At 37.5% G+C, this 15,524-nt stretch overlaps 1 protein-coding gene across 4 annotated transcripts in view; it reads right to left on the bottom strand.

Moving 5' to 3' along the window:
• The window catches only part of LOC122815720 (troponin I, slow skeletal muscle-like), a 302,343-nt gene that overhangs the window by 19,888 nt on the left and 266,931 nt on the right, over positions 1-15,524 (bottom strand). For all 4 annotated transcript variants that reach the window (XM_044088469.1, XM_044088471.1, XM_044088468.1 and 1 more), the window contains exon 9: positions 3,141-3,240. In XM_044088469.1, coding sequence (XP_043944404.1) covers positions 3,141-3,240 — 100 coding nt within the window. The remainder of the gene's footprint in view (positions 1-3,140; positions 3,241-15,524) is intronic.

Here is a 15,524-nt window from a genome sequence, read left to right as displayed (position 1 = left end):
TGGGTGGCGAAAGCCAAATGCATTCTGGCTAGGCTTATAAATGCCCTAGGGCAGATAGCCTAGTATGAACCTATGAACCTATAAAATGGCTGTCTGTGGAGACTTTAGAAATGGCTGTAGAAAGGAAAACAATAAAAAGCACTAGAGATAAAAATATGTCAAAATGAATGCAGAGTTTCAGAAAATAAGAAGAGATAATGAGTTTCATTTAAATGATCAGTGCAAGGACCTGGAAGAAGACAACAGAATGGGACAGTGAAGACGTGGTCAATACAACTGGTGATATTAAGGGAAACTCCGAGGTAAAAATAGGCATGATGAAAAATAAAGATGGGAGTGACCTAACAAAAGCCAAAGATATAAAAGTACAACATCAGAAATCATTATTTTGGGGGAAAAGGGTGCACTTATGCATATTTACTAGCAATAATGTATTTATTCACACATTTATTGTATGACAGTATGCTTCAATCTCATGTTTAAGCCTCATATAAGAAGAGATATAGGCAAAACTCTTAAACCAACTTAAATATGCTACAGACCTTCAGATCACTTAACTTCTGTATAAATAAAAAAAGCAATGTGACTGAATGCCCTCATTCCTACCCTTAAATATGTTGAGTAAACCAACAAAATAGTGGGTGGTATCTGCTTCCTGTTGGAGTGTAAACCACTTGTGTGGTGGGAATATATCTGGACGGAAAAACATTCTTACTGGAATAGTTGTTACTCCTGGAGGTTCAAGTCTAAGTTCTGAAAAGGACTTACTAATTCATCTGTGGTTTTGGATAAACCTGTTGTGGCTCTTAAAAGGGCCTTTGTACAAGCTCAGCCTTGGACCACAAGGGGGCACACCAGTCCTTTGAAGACCACCTACCTAGAACACACCTAGCCCATCCTTGACCAACAAGGGGGCACACCAGTCCTTACCAGGATTACCTAGGGACCCATCTGGACTGACAAAGGTCCTTTTTAGGATCATATGAGATCTGATGACAGGGCCATCCCTTACTGCCCAGGTGGAGATCAAAAGGGTACAACCCAACCTCCCACCTGACAGGTACTGCACAAAAGTCCTTGCTAGGGCTACAAAGGTCCTCCTGAGGACCAAACACACCACAAAGGTTCTTCTCAGAACCAAAGCAGTCCTCCGTTGGACTACAAAGGTCCTTCTCAGGACCAATCCACCACAAAGGTTCTTCTCAGAACCACAACAGTCCTCCTCAGGACTAAAAAGATCCTCTTCAGGACCACCTCTCCACACCACAAAGGCCCTTATAAGAGCCAAAACAGTCTTCCTCAAGACTACAAAGGCCCTTTTAAAAGACACAACAGGTTTATCCAAAACCACATACGAATTACTAATTCTTTTCAGGACTTAGACTTGGACCTCCAAGAGTAACAACTATTCCAGTCAGAGTGTTCTTCTGTCCTACCCTTAATTATGTAGTAAAATTGCTGACCTTTCACTCTCAAAGTAATACATAAGTACCGTAATCTGTTAGTTTATTTCTTTATCTAATGCATAAGAGCCTCATTACCATTCACTAAGTAACAGATGGCTACTGGTCCAAAATATTAGATGACAATGGTCCAAAACAACAGACAGCAGCAGCTCCAAAATACCATATGGCCACCAGTCTAAAATACCAGAAAGCTACTTGTCCAAAACACCATCTGGTTACCATTGTCTGCATGAGCCACTGTACTGCACAGCACCTTCACTTTCAAGTTGTAAAAGTTTGAACACTGCCCTCTTCTAGAACAGAAGGTGACAATATCAGCCAACTTATTAATTTAATTGCTACTGTCTGATATGTTTGCTTTGTCACACCTCATATAGTTCATAAATTCTACATTTGTATTTTGGCCTGGGTCATGTGTGAAAATAGATTTCCCTTATGTATGATCAAGGCCCAAATACCCAAAGGCCTACTTAGTCACAAAGAACTGGCGACACAACTTCCCTATGTACTGTACTTGACAAGAGTAAAACAACGTTTTTTTAAGACTAATTCCATTGTAGCACAACAATAGGGGAAAAGAGAAAACCTCTGCCATAGGGAAAATATAAACTGCATGAACTATATTGTTACATATTATAGGAATCAAACATGCTATCAGGGAAATACAACAGAAATCAGCAACAGGAAATAATAGCAGCACCCAATCAGATACTAGAATTACTAGCAGTAAAAATCCAGGAAAAAGAGTCTTAGGACCAGATCACTTACCTAGTTAACAAATAATTTATTATTTGTCACTCTGAGATTGTAATAATTTTTGAGTGATAAAAAGCTGATGACTTCAAATTATTAACTTTTGGTATATTGTTTTAATGATTTTACAATACTATATTAATCAAGTGTTTAGATCACCATCCAGTCCAGTCAAGTGTTTAGAAATAGAAATCTTTACTAAGAAAAAAAATCAAGAAATTCAGGACATGTTTTTTAGGGATATTTCCAGGACGGAGGCATTGCAGGAACTTAGGACCATCCAAGAACTTTGATAATTCTCAGAAATAGGCTTGGTCATATTTAGGTCAACAATCAAAAATTTACTTCAGAAGCTTTTAAAAAAGATGCAACATAAGTAAGAACAGAACCTCATCCCTGACCTCTTCTTGTACCAAGTAAAAACATGTCTTTTATTTAGTTGTAGTATAGCCCTCAAGGAATGTGGCACTATGTTAATGTCTCTTTAATGTGGTAAGGCAAGCTTTGCATGTTATGACATACCAACTAATCCACCTGTAGCTGAACACAGTCCACAGACAGGATATGCCCAGGCATTTCATGCTGTTTCACGATTTGTACAAGACATAATACATTGTGCCTGTGTGAAGTTTTGCAGCTAATCCTAATACTGTGAAATGACTACAACTGACAGCCTCCTGTAGAACCACGTATCTTGCTTTTTTTCTAAATGGAGAAGTGCTGGCTTTATAACACAGAACATGAAATGAGTGATGGAACAACAAAGTGAAATGGAGTGGTCAGATAAGATAATTCATCATTTAAGCAGGCTTTTATAATCTGAGACAAAAGCTGCACCTTTCAGTTGCCTACTAAGACTGAACTTTCACTGCATGATGCATGGAAAAGCTGTGGCATGCATGTATGACAACGCAAACTTACTGCCCAGTTGCAGCTCCTGCATCGAACATTTTTTTCTGCCTTCCATCCCAGACATGGCTTCCACATTCTTACGCCAGTCTCCAACCTCCAGGGGAAGGACCTGAAAGAAGCAGAAGAAAATGATCATATGCTGATATGTGCCAGGATAACATCAACAGTGTTACTGTTTCTCATTGTTAGAGATAGATTTTATTTTTACCAAGTCTTCATTCATCTACATTTTTATTTTCCTTGTTTTTTTGCTTTAGTTTATATGTATGCATTTCTGAGTATGGGAAAAATCAGTGTAGTGAGATTCAAAGGTCTATCTATCTGTCTATTTATTTACTTATTTATTTGTCTTTGTTTACCGGGAAGGTCTGACTGGGTAATATCCATTTTTGGTGGAGACCCAGGGAGAAAAGCTCCATTTGCTTACATTGCATTATACTAAGTTCCAGTTAAACACATAGTAGTTACATTTCTATTTACATTTATACACAAACAGTAGTTAGATTTATATATTCTAAGATTTTGCAGAGGTGGAAGATACTAAATAGAAAGCCAACATGCAACTTAGTGGATTGTACAAGCAGCAGTTATGTATAAAAATTGTTCTGTCATTTCAGTGGGAGGTTGATACTATTCTGTTTAAGGAGTATTTGGAGAATATTGTATGGTGAACACAAATTCTTAACCTTCTGATGAGCACGCACAGGACCAGGATTGGTTAAGGTGTGGTTTAAGCAGTGGTTTTAAATATATTGAGTTTGTCAGAGAACTTTATTTAAGTTGTGATAGTATTCCAGAGTTTAGCAATGTATTGGGAGTAGAGCAAGTCTCCTGCAACCTTATCTGACTTATTTGTAAGTAATAAGAATTTGTTAATAAAGCAAATGTCCCTTGCTGGACAGTAGGGCAGTAATACGTTTTGTAGTGCAGGGCATTATTCTGGATGATGAATGAATTTGTATGCTGTAGTTAGTTAAGAATATGTTAGGTAGCTGTGTAATTCAAGCCAGTTTAATTGATTTAAGCTATGACAATGGTGGGTCCTATGAGGGAGATTGGTGGCAAATTTAGCTATTTAGCTATTTTATTGTAGCAGCTGGCAAGTTTCTTTCTTTGAGTATTGTTTAAGTTTGTTAGGATAGGACTGGCTTTTAAAGAGTCAGCAATAAGAAGGTGGTGGCTAGAATTTTTCTTGCAATATCTGTAAGGAATCCATCGATCCTATAAACGGAGCCTAGTTTCTGGTGTGTAGATTTAATGGCGTGCAGTGTATGCTTTTCATATTTGAGATTGTCATCTATTATAACCCCTAGAAGTTTACTGTGAGTTATGGTTTCAATGACAGCATTATTTGCTGACTTTATAGTAAAAGATTGCTTTTTGATTTTGCCAACGTTTTGAGGTAAAAAGCATTAATTTGTTTTTGGGAGGTTGAGTAGGAGGTTTAATTCTTTGAGCCGGGTTTCTATAGCGGAGAAAGATTTTTAGGTAATGTCTTGGAGCTTCTTGTTGAGGCCACACATATTAATGTTGAGTCATCTCAATACTGAACTAAGCTAGCATGGTCAGTGGAGGTGTGAAGCTCATTAATAAATATATCAAATAGGACAGGACCCAGGATAGAGTCCTGAGGGACACCTGTAGTAAATGGTTGAAAAGATGAGTGGGTTTGTTGTGATTTAAGGACTTGTTACCTTCCAGACAGGTAACTAAGAAACCACAACAAAAAGTATTGTGAAAGTCCTATTGAGGAGAGTCGAATGAGCATTTGCTGGTAGAAAACAGTATCAGATGTTTTTGACAAGTCTAAGAACATGGTGGGCACAAGCAGACCAGTGTTTCTATGCTGATTTATTACATTGGAAAAATTAGTAGTGCGGGAGTGGTGCTGTGCTGGGACCTAATCATGTTCTTTTTCTAAGACCAGGTTATTTGAGGTTGGATATTGCATCAGCTGCATATGGATACATTTCTATAATATTTTTGGAAAGGGTGGAAAGAATTGTTATTAGGCTGTAGCTGTTAAACTTTGTAGATGTGCTGCCTTTGTGCAGTTGTATGATGTAGGATTTTTTTCTGCACTGATATCTTTCTGCAGTGGACGTATGAATTAGTATGGACCCAAGGAAGGCTATGACTTCTGTGGTCATTTTTGGGTAGTCTGATGGTAGTTGGTTTATAGATATGGAAGTAGTTTCATTATGAGTGAAGCTGGTACTGGACAAAAATTGAAGAGCTGTGGGGGGGTCTTGATTGGACAAGGGTAGAGTGAGGGGGCGGATGTATTAGTGTCTAAGAGAGATAATACTGATTGCATAAAATAGGAATTCAACTTGTTGGGGATAGAGTCTGTCAAATTGTCTGTTTTTGGAGAGGGAGTGGTGATCTTGCCTGGGTAGAGTAGCTTATTTAGTGATGACCAAAAATGTTTTGGGTTGTTTTTTATGTTTGTCTTGTAGGTTGGTATAGTATGTTTGCTTATCCTTTTTGACATGGAGTTTTGCAAAATTTCTAAGGTGTATACATTGCTGGAAGGCATTCTGAGTTCTATTTTTATGCCAATTTTTCCTGGCTTTATCCCTTTTTATCACAATTTTTGTTCCCTTTGTCAGCCATGGTGCGGGGTTGATCTTTTTTATAATGTACTGGTGCTAGATTAATAAAATCTTCTTACAGACCTTAAATAAAGTGTTCTACAGCAGTATCTAGCAGCATTGTTCCAAGTATATAGCAATTATATTGTTTTAGTGTTTCACTGAAAATATCATTGCTGAAATTGGTTGTATCTCATATTTGATTATAGATAATATGTTAATCTAGGTTATGGTGAGTACTAATGGCATATGTTGGTATGTGGTCACTTATGCTGTCTGAGAAGCAGCCTACTTTTGTCAGTTTGTCTGGTTTGTTTGTAAAATTCCAGTCTAATGTTGAGTGTCTCCCTGAAGTTTTGTTGATTCTAGCAGGTGTGGTTATAAATTGTCTGAAGTTGTACAAGTTTATGGATTCACTGGGGGTAGTGGAATTTATGAGTTGCAGGTCTATATTTAAACATCCAAGTATTGTAGTTTTATGGTTAATTTGTTGGGATTTCCAATACAGTATGCTTTTAACAGTATCAATGTTATTCCCTGGTGGTATATAGATTGTTGTAAAACATATAGTTTTCCTATTATTGATTTTTAGGAATGTTATTAGAAGTTCAGCATTGTTAGATTTGGGTATTTCCTGTGGAAGTAAGGTCATGGTTAGAGAATTTTTATATATGATTGCTTTACCACTTGCATGCTTGTTTTGTCTGTCATGCCCAAGTATATTGTATCCTGAAGGGGTCATTTCATTATCTTTTATTTTTTAACCAGGTTTCAGTAGCTATGATGACATCAGGAGTGTATGTGGCAAGGTAACCATGTATGACATGGATTTTATTGCACATACTTCTTAGGTTTGTATTTAGTAAGGTGAATTTTGATTCTGTTTTTTGTTCAGATGTATTAAGTGTGCAAATTGTGATAAGCCATCCAATCTCTAGCCAGCCAGCAAACCCCTGACAGCTCCAGCCTTCCTAACCCCATTTCCAGCTCACAACCCATCTCTACTAATTTCATCTACAAACTCATTCTAAAACTTAAGCCTTGTACTCCTTCTGCTGACCAGATTCCAGCTCAATATCTGCAAAAAGCAGCTAAAGCAGTAGCTTATCCTATATCCATCCTAATAAACAGAACCATTAAGGAGGGAACCATCCCAGTCATCTGGAAAATCTCACACATTATCCCCCTACATAAAGGAGGCAACTCCAATGAATATTCTAACTATCGACCTATAGCCCTACTATCCCCCTTAGCAAAAATAATGGATAAATGCATTCATCATCAGCTTCTAGACCAGTTACTACAACACAACTTACTAGCACAAAGCCAACATGGCTTTAGACCATGCCATAGTACCACTACAGCCCTCTTATCCTTCACTGACACCATTAACAGAAATCACAATAACAATGCTCACTCTTCAGCTCTATTTATTGATCTTTCAAAAGCTTTCGATATGGTAAACCACACATTGCTTATAAATATTCTCAAATCACTTTCTCTTGACACTCTAGCTGTACATGGTACAGCTTTTACCTGAGCGACAGACAGCAAGCTGTTATGTGGGAAAATAATTTATCATCCCACCTACCAGTTACACTAGGTGTCCCCCCAGGGCTCCATTCTAGGTTCTCTATTATTCTCTATTTTTATTAATGATCTCTGCAAAGCTACTCCTCATGCAACCTGTATACAATATGCAGATGATTCAACAATAATCTGCACAGCCAAATCTTCATCTGAACTACAATCCCTAACTCAGAAAATGTTTAACATAGTAGAGTCATGGTTCTTAAAATGCTGCCTCCTCCTGAATCCTAAAAAAACTAAGCTCCTGCTCTTTACCCCTACCCGTAAGTGTACACCTATAGATTTCTCTGTTACTTCTAATAATGGTAACCTCATATCCCCTGACGCTACCACCAAGTTCCCTCAAATTACTATAAACAACAACCTTAACTTCGACTCCCATATTAATAACACTATAAAAACAGTTAACAGAAAAATGGGCTCCCTATATAGAGTCAAATACTTCCTCACTCCTGTAGCAAGATCTACTATTGCCCACTCACATCTAATCTCAACACTCCTTTATGCCTCACCAATCTATACTAATCTCTCAAAACATAACTTCTCAAACTAGCTACCTCCTATAACAACATTGCCAGATTTGCCACTAGTAATCCCTTCAGAACCCATCACTGTGAGAATGTAAAACAACTAGGATGGCTTGAACTACAAAATCAGCTTCAATATAGCCAACTTACCATTGCACATAAGTTTCTCAACCACCCTAACAATACTCCAATACTCTCAAACCTCATAACCCCCTATAAAAATCTTACTAACTTACGATCATTAAATAAATTGTTAGTTAGCATAAGTAAGTCAAACAACATGGCAGGTGTTTCTCTGTTCTCAAACACTACTGGGAAAAACTGGAACCTTCTACCTACTGAACTGACTTCTCTTCCTTCCCTACCCCTCTTCAAACAAAAACTGAAAATACTCCTCAGAACAAACTGGTTATGCCCTTGCAGCAACCCTGACTAACCTATCACCTCTGCTATTCCCTCTCCGCTCCCTAATTGAGTTTATGTTCTTTACTGTGGTGGTGGTGCTGCGGTAGCATTGTCGCCTCACAGTTAGATGTTGCCCGTTCCATTCTCAGTTAGAGTGTCTTCTGTGTGTCAACATGCATGAATGGGCATTCCTTCATTGAAGGTTGTGCGTTAGGCCTGGCAAGCCAGCACGTAAAAATCTACTGCCAATCATTAGCAGACCAGAGTTCCGCCTAACCGGGAAAAACCGAAAGACACAAACAAATTGCATATGTAAGCAGAACTGTTAACCAGAAACTGCTATGATTGACTTTATGTGAATATCGTGTTCTATATTTTGTAAATAGTTATTAACCATTGTGTTGTAAAATGTATTTTAGTATTCTTCAATGTTAACTTTATTGTAACCTAAACATTATTTTTCTCTGTATTTGTGTCGGAGCTTTTCTCCCTGGGCCTCTACTGAAAATGGACATATATCCAGTTAGACTAGCCCGGTCAACAAATGTAAAATAAAATAAACAAATAAAATAAATAAATAAAGTGACTGGTTTATTTTGGAGATGGAAGTGATGGTTTATGAACAGTGTGACATGGGCTGGGGTGAATATCTTTGCTAAAGTTTTGAATTAATATTTTACAGAGGGAATAATGTGGCCAGTTATATTTTGGTCTTGGTGTGGTGTTTGATCATAAATGTGGATACTTAGTTTTGAGATATTTATAGAGAAATAAATCAAATATGATTTTTTTGTAGAGATAGGCTGTTATGAAGAAAGACAGGCTAGGTAGATGTTGATATTCTTTGTGAGGATTGTTTAAAGTTCTAGGTATTTAAGAATGTGAATTTGATAATTGCTGATGAAGGTTAGTAGAGTGACGAGGTATAATAAAATACTCCGAGTTAGGGGCAGCTTACTCAACCTGGTATTATCTTTGTTGTAAATTAAGATTAGAACATATTTGGAGGATACTGGGTAAGTTGTAGAGATATAATTTGATAGTTAAAGGGGACAAGGATTAAGGCAGTTTGAGAGAGAGAGTCTTGGATGGTAAACTAGAGTGGGTGTTACTATTTGGAGTAATTCAATTGATTGTTTTTTTCTGTTGGAGGGAACTGATGGCATTGGTTTGAGGAATATGTGGGTGGTGCTATGGAAGTATAAATGTAGAGTAAGATGAGGTGGGTGGGAACTGGGGGTAGGGTAGGGGAGGGGATTGAGCCTGAACATTAGTGAGGGCAATTAAAGTAGGTTGAAAACTTAGCAAAGAGAGAAAGAGAAATAGAGAGATATCAAAACCACTGCATATATGATAGAGTGTACTTATAGATAAGTAAAAGGAACAATGCACTTTAAAAGGACGCTGTGCTAGTAGATGAAAGTCTTGATTTTGTTGCTCTAGGACACAGTTTTAGTAAGAGGGTTGGTCCAATATCATCTTTACCTGAGTAATGGTGGTAACAGTAATAAATTGCACTTGACTGTTTGAAAAACTGTTTAAATAACTGTGTAATATATAGAGGTTTCTAAGCACTAAGTCCAAAGGTCCCAACCCCCACAGATCAGCAAAATGATGAGAAAAGGTAAGAATGCAGGAGTGCTGTCTGGAAAAATACTGTCTCAGAACCAAAATTGGTTACACAAGAAGAGAAATAAACATAAGGATGGGAGACAGTGGACTGCTAAAAACGATAAAAGGAACACATTAAATGAGAAAGTACCACTGGGATTGCTGTATTCAAAGAAATAGGAGCAATTATAATAGACAAAGTTCTTTGTTTTAGGCTGCCATAATATTTAAAATGTCCATAAAACTATAGCCCACAGACCAGTGTTCAAACTGTAGACTTCACTGTTATATCTATTTGCTTGCAATGACACTTTTAAAGGAAAATAAAAACATACTAAAGTGATGGCTGAGTGTACTGAGTCAATGTTCACTATGCACAAATACTAGCTCTGAGCTGAAAGTGGTTTAATAACCGATTCTGGCAAGAAGAAATAAGAAAGGAAGAAGGAGAACAAGGATGACTTATTTGAAGGCATGCAATTCCACTAAAGAAAGACAGGAGGATATAAGTAATGTGAATAGCAAATCTTGAAGACGTGAACAAAATATAAGAGAAAAAATAGTTTGAGCAAGAGCAGTATGAGTAAATTTTAGTATATGTTAGGAAGTAGAGAGTTAAAGCTAATTTGCAGGATGTCAGTGGAGGAGAATTTACAGACTCTAAGGCTATTGCTTCAAACTAAGACACTGAAACACTTGTCTTCAAACTAGTCACTAGGCAGGCTAAAATGCACACAGGAGACTGGATACCCCTAACACGTAAATCCTCAGCTCTACTACTATAGCCCTACTATACCCCCCCCCCATTCTCCACACTATCTTTTTCCCCGCACTTCCTATCAATATCTATACATTGTCCTTCTTTTGAACAATGATTATCTTTTTGTTTTACTCTCATATGTAATAAATTTTAGTCCACTACTATCAGTGCAACCCTTAATGTTCATAATTTTTTTCTTTTGTTTTTCTCTTTATAATTAATTTCGTATTTGCAGTGTTGTTTTTAATAGTTTTTGTCCTGTCTGTTTATCTTTGCTTATGCTTGCTGGGGTTCTTTCCTGTTGGGTCTCCACTGAAAATGGATTGCTTACTATTAATGCAATGCAAATAGTTAATAACCTTTTCTTTTCTAAAATTATTTTGCATTGTGATTGTTATTTAATATTTGTATACTGTCACTCTATTTTTACTTATGTTTTCTGGGGCTTTTCCCCTCGGGTTTCCACTGAAAATGGGTTTGTTTGCAAACTCAGTTGGACTAACCAGGTTAACAAATGTGAAATAAAATAAATAAATAAATAAATAAATAAAGGAAAGGGCAGAGGTGTTCACAGTTCATCCTAAAGAAATTTTGGATGGATTGAGTGGACTCAGACTGCCTGCTGTGTGTATGCTTTAGAGATCTACCCATCTATATAGCTAGCTAGCTAGCTCTCTATCTACCTATCTAATCTACCTGCCTAGATAACATAAGCAAGATTGTGTATGTGATAAAAAGGTTAGGGCATTGATAATGTAGCAAGACATAGTTAATACAGTGACAAATGTGACTTCATATTGCCTGTATCATACTATCTTATCAATATCTTACATGCATTATTAAGCAGATATCTGAAGCACAACAAAAAAAATGTGGTTGCTGTTCTACCAGTCTAACTCCTTTACAACCAAAACATTCAACTACATGCACTTAAGTTACCGACTTCTGTGGTATATTTTGAAAGCACCTTATTAAAGTACAGATAGAACTGCTACTCATTTTCTACAGGACAGAAGTTTGCAAAACATGCAGTTTATTAAAATTACTATTACTGCTCAAATTATACTTGTTTCGTCATCACTCAGGAATAAAATGGTGTTCTTCTTTTCATTGTTTTCATCTCTTCAGTACATCACAACCATTCCCATTTTGTCCACACTTTTCAACTACAAAAATTATTTAAATTTACCCAAAGTGCAGCATTTATTAGTGCTAGGCTACTGTTGTCATCTTATCCCACCTCCAAATCGACAGTAATGTTTTATTCATTTGAAGATGTAAATATCTTGCTTAACTGTTCCCACCCTTGCCAAATACCCATTTGTTTAACTCACTGCCTTCTAAAATAGAAATAGACATTTCATTCATGCCTGTACAACCAAGCATTCATTTCTTCTGTTATTAGCTCTGTTCACTTTTCAGCGATATCAAAACCACTGCATACATGATAGAGTGTAGGTAGGATAAATTGTTGTCAACAAGTTGTATTTAATTGTTTTCTAAATACTATTGTGAGGAGCTAAGAACAGTGTGATGCTGTTTTCAGTAAGTGTGTCCTGCCTCCCTCACAGGGAGGTGAACACTGCATGTCTCCTGCTGACCTACACCCAACTTGTCAACACTGTCACCTACCTGCACTCACTCAACTTATCAGTGACTGTTGCCTTCAACAGTTCATTATGGCGTTTGGCATGTATTACTGCTGCATCATTTAGATAGTCTTCCTCGGTATAGTCTCCTATATTCCAAATATCAGAATCAGAATCACATTTATTAGCCAAGTATGCACACATACAAGGAATTTGACTTCAGTTTTGATGACTCTCCAAGTATGAATTACATAAATGACATACATACAACTATTAAAAGCAAGACAAAAAATGTAAATATACATATACATATCAGGTGCAAAATCAAATGAAGGTTTATGGAATTTTCACCAGAAAATCTATCCATCCATCCATTCATCCATCCACCCATCCATTCATCCATCCAACCATCCATTTCATTTTCTGCGACAACAGTTCCAAGCTCAGGCTCTGGGATCCCTAGGCATTTCCAGTTAAGCTGAGACATAATCTTTCCAACAACGTATGGTTCTGCCCAAGAGCCTTCTTTCAGTGGGCCATACCGGCCACACCTCCAACAGAGTCATCCACTTGGCACCCTTGCTAGAATCCCAAACTATACCAGCTGACTAATATAAACCCAATACAGTAGAATCTGTGGTTGAAGATCCATCTGGATGGCCAAATTCCTCACTCTGTTGCAGAGACTTAACTTGGAAAACCTGCAAAGGAACTTCAATTCCACCTCTTGTGTGTGTGAACTGATTCACTCAATCACTACCAAAGCTCATGACGACAGGCGAGGATGATAGCATAGATTTATGAGCCAACTGAGATATTTAGCCTATGATTCAGCCCTGTCTTCACCTTTACAGTCCAGCACAAATCCTTCCATTGTTGTTGCTGCACACAGCATCATCATCACCATCATCAAATCCCTTTTTCCCATTTTCAACTGTCTCCATTATTTGCGATTCAATGCCACTCTCCTACTTTCTTTGATAGTCATGCCTGAGTGTCACAGGTGTTCTTTTATACAATTCATCCATCTCTTTGCTGGACACCCTTGTTTCTTCTTGCTTTCTTCATGTCTGTCTGTTTGTCCCAAATCATCCTCACCAAATTGTCTTCTCCTTTCTAGTACACACATATGAAGTTCAAATTTCCAAACTCTTCTATCCTCAGTCATAAAAAAAAACCTCAATATATTGACAGTCCTCCATTAGGGATAGCTGCTCCCTCTCACCTGCAGAGTGATAACCTACTCTTTTCCAAAGGGGAACAGAGACCTTGGGTTTAGAGGTACTGAGTGTCATTCCAGCATATTCACCCTCAAAAGTAAATTGCTGCAGTGCATTATGAAGACGACAAACACCTCAAACCAAGAAGACAATGCTGTTTGCAAACAACAGTGATACAACCCCCCAAGATTCTCTGACTGGATAGTCCCCAAACCCCAATTTCACCTTGAAATCCTGATCATGAAAATAAAAAAAGGTACAGGAAATATGACATACACCCTTGGTGGAGTCGTGCACCCACAAGAATGTATCAGATTTAACACCAGCAATCCATACACAACCCTTACTGTGCAAAAACAGGAGCCAGATATTACAAATCAATGGCACTCAAATCATGTACTGTCTTAATATCTCCCATAAGACATTTTAATATGCCTTCTTCAGGAGCACAAAACATAAGGATTCTACTGATGAACCGCCACAACTCCACCAAAATAAACAGATAGATGGTCGATCCACAGTTCCATTGCCAGAAGGAATTTGTACTGCTACTCGTCAGTTAGATGTTCAACTATAAGCTGAAGTTTTCCTTCCAGCATCATGGCAACAATTTTTTTCGGGAAAGGTGGGATCATGATCTCCATATAACTGTAACTGCTGTAAGCTAAATTTTGTAACTGTACTAGCAAATGCAAGGGGATTTACTTAACATGGTGAGTTTTTTTTATTAATAGCCAATATTAGGTTACCAGTGAAATTCAAAATAATAAATTTTCTATTGTTTTATGTGTGTGTGTGTGTGTGTGTGTGTGTGTGTGTGTGTGTGTGTGTGTGTGTGTGTGTGTGTGTGTGTGTGTGTGTGTGTAAATAGATAGGTAGATAGATATTGATATAATATGGCACTCAAGAAAGCAACGTTCCATTAATATATTTTATATAATTGTGATAATATAATTTGATTGCTAAACCCCAAATGAACATTTTTCCTAGGAAAATATAGCAGCCATGTGATAGAAGAAAGTGTGATATCAGAGTCACTTAATAAAAAGTAGTTTTGTTTACAAAAAACGGAGCTGCTTGGTGTGAGCCGTTGTTTCAAATTAACCGTGGACTAAAACTGAACTTAACCCATCTGTTTTAGCAGTTAAAGTTATCTGATTTTGAGGTTTTTTTTATACAGTCTTTCAGTGTGCATACTTTTCAGAGGTTCATAAGTTCATAGGTATGAACTAGGCTGACTACCATTAGGGCCTTTATAAGCTTAGCCATGCAACTCAAATTTGACCCACATGTTTCATATTTCAGATGTTTATCTAGTGAATGCTTTTTGATTTTGACATGGAATACTGACTACCTCTGTCCATTGGATACATAGGCACCAGACAAGGGGTGAATTTCTGATTTCCTATTCACTGGCCCCAGTTACGCTTAAATAGGGTAAGGAACAAACTTTTCTTCACATGCACGAAGATCCTATTCTAGAGGATTGGATTTCTCTGAGACACATATCTGTCTCTCCCACATGTCCCATTTATGTCACAAGAAAAATTTAGGTCTTTGGATCTAGTAGTTCTGATGCTGTTTTTCTGAAGATGTGCAAAAGGTTTATTAGAGCAGGATCCAAGTGTGCCTTGTATTCCAGGCACTGGTTACCTCTCTGTAGTCTGTATGAGACCGAGTTGTAGAGATATTGATCCACATAGGAACTTGTGCTTACTCGCTATATTCCTTTTGTAAGGAACCTTTGCAGATGTTCTAGTTGCTGCATGTGTCTAGTCAGGTACATACTGAAGGGAGCATTGTACCCTATGATGGGTGTGGTGAGGGACAAATACAATGGTATGATGACTTCACTGGACCTAGACTTCATTTCTTTACTTGTAAGTTGAGCAACATAGAAGGATTTTCTTACTGCCTTGGACATATGTTGGTCAAAGGCTAGGATGGTCATCATATCGATCACTATTGCAATAGCCTTAGCTACATGGGATTATATCCTGTCAAGGTTATAACATCCAGCCATCATCCAAAGTTTCAGGATACCTTCCACATACACAAGCCATCGCTCTGCTTGAGGTGAGCTGACTACAAAGACAG

Source organism: Protopterus annectens, chromosome 11.part0 (genome assembly GCF_019279795.1).
Source record: "Protopterus annectens isolate FY-2018-M chromosome 11.part0, PAN1.0, whole genome shotgun sequence".
NCBI lineage: Eukaryota > Metazoa > Chordata > Ceratodontiformes > Protopteridae > Protopterus > Protopterus annectens.
Note: the sequence above shows the minus strand (reverse complement) of the source record. Positions and strands in the feature narration are given on the sequence as shown.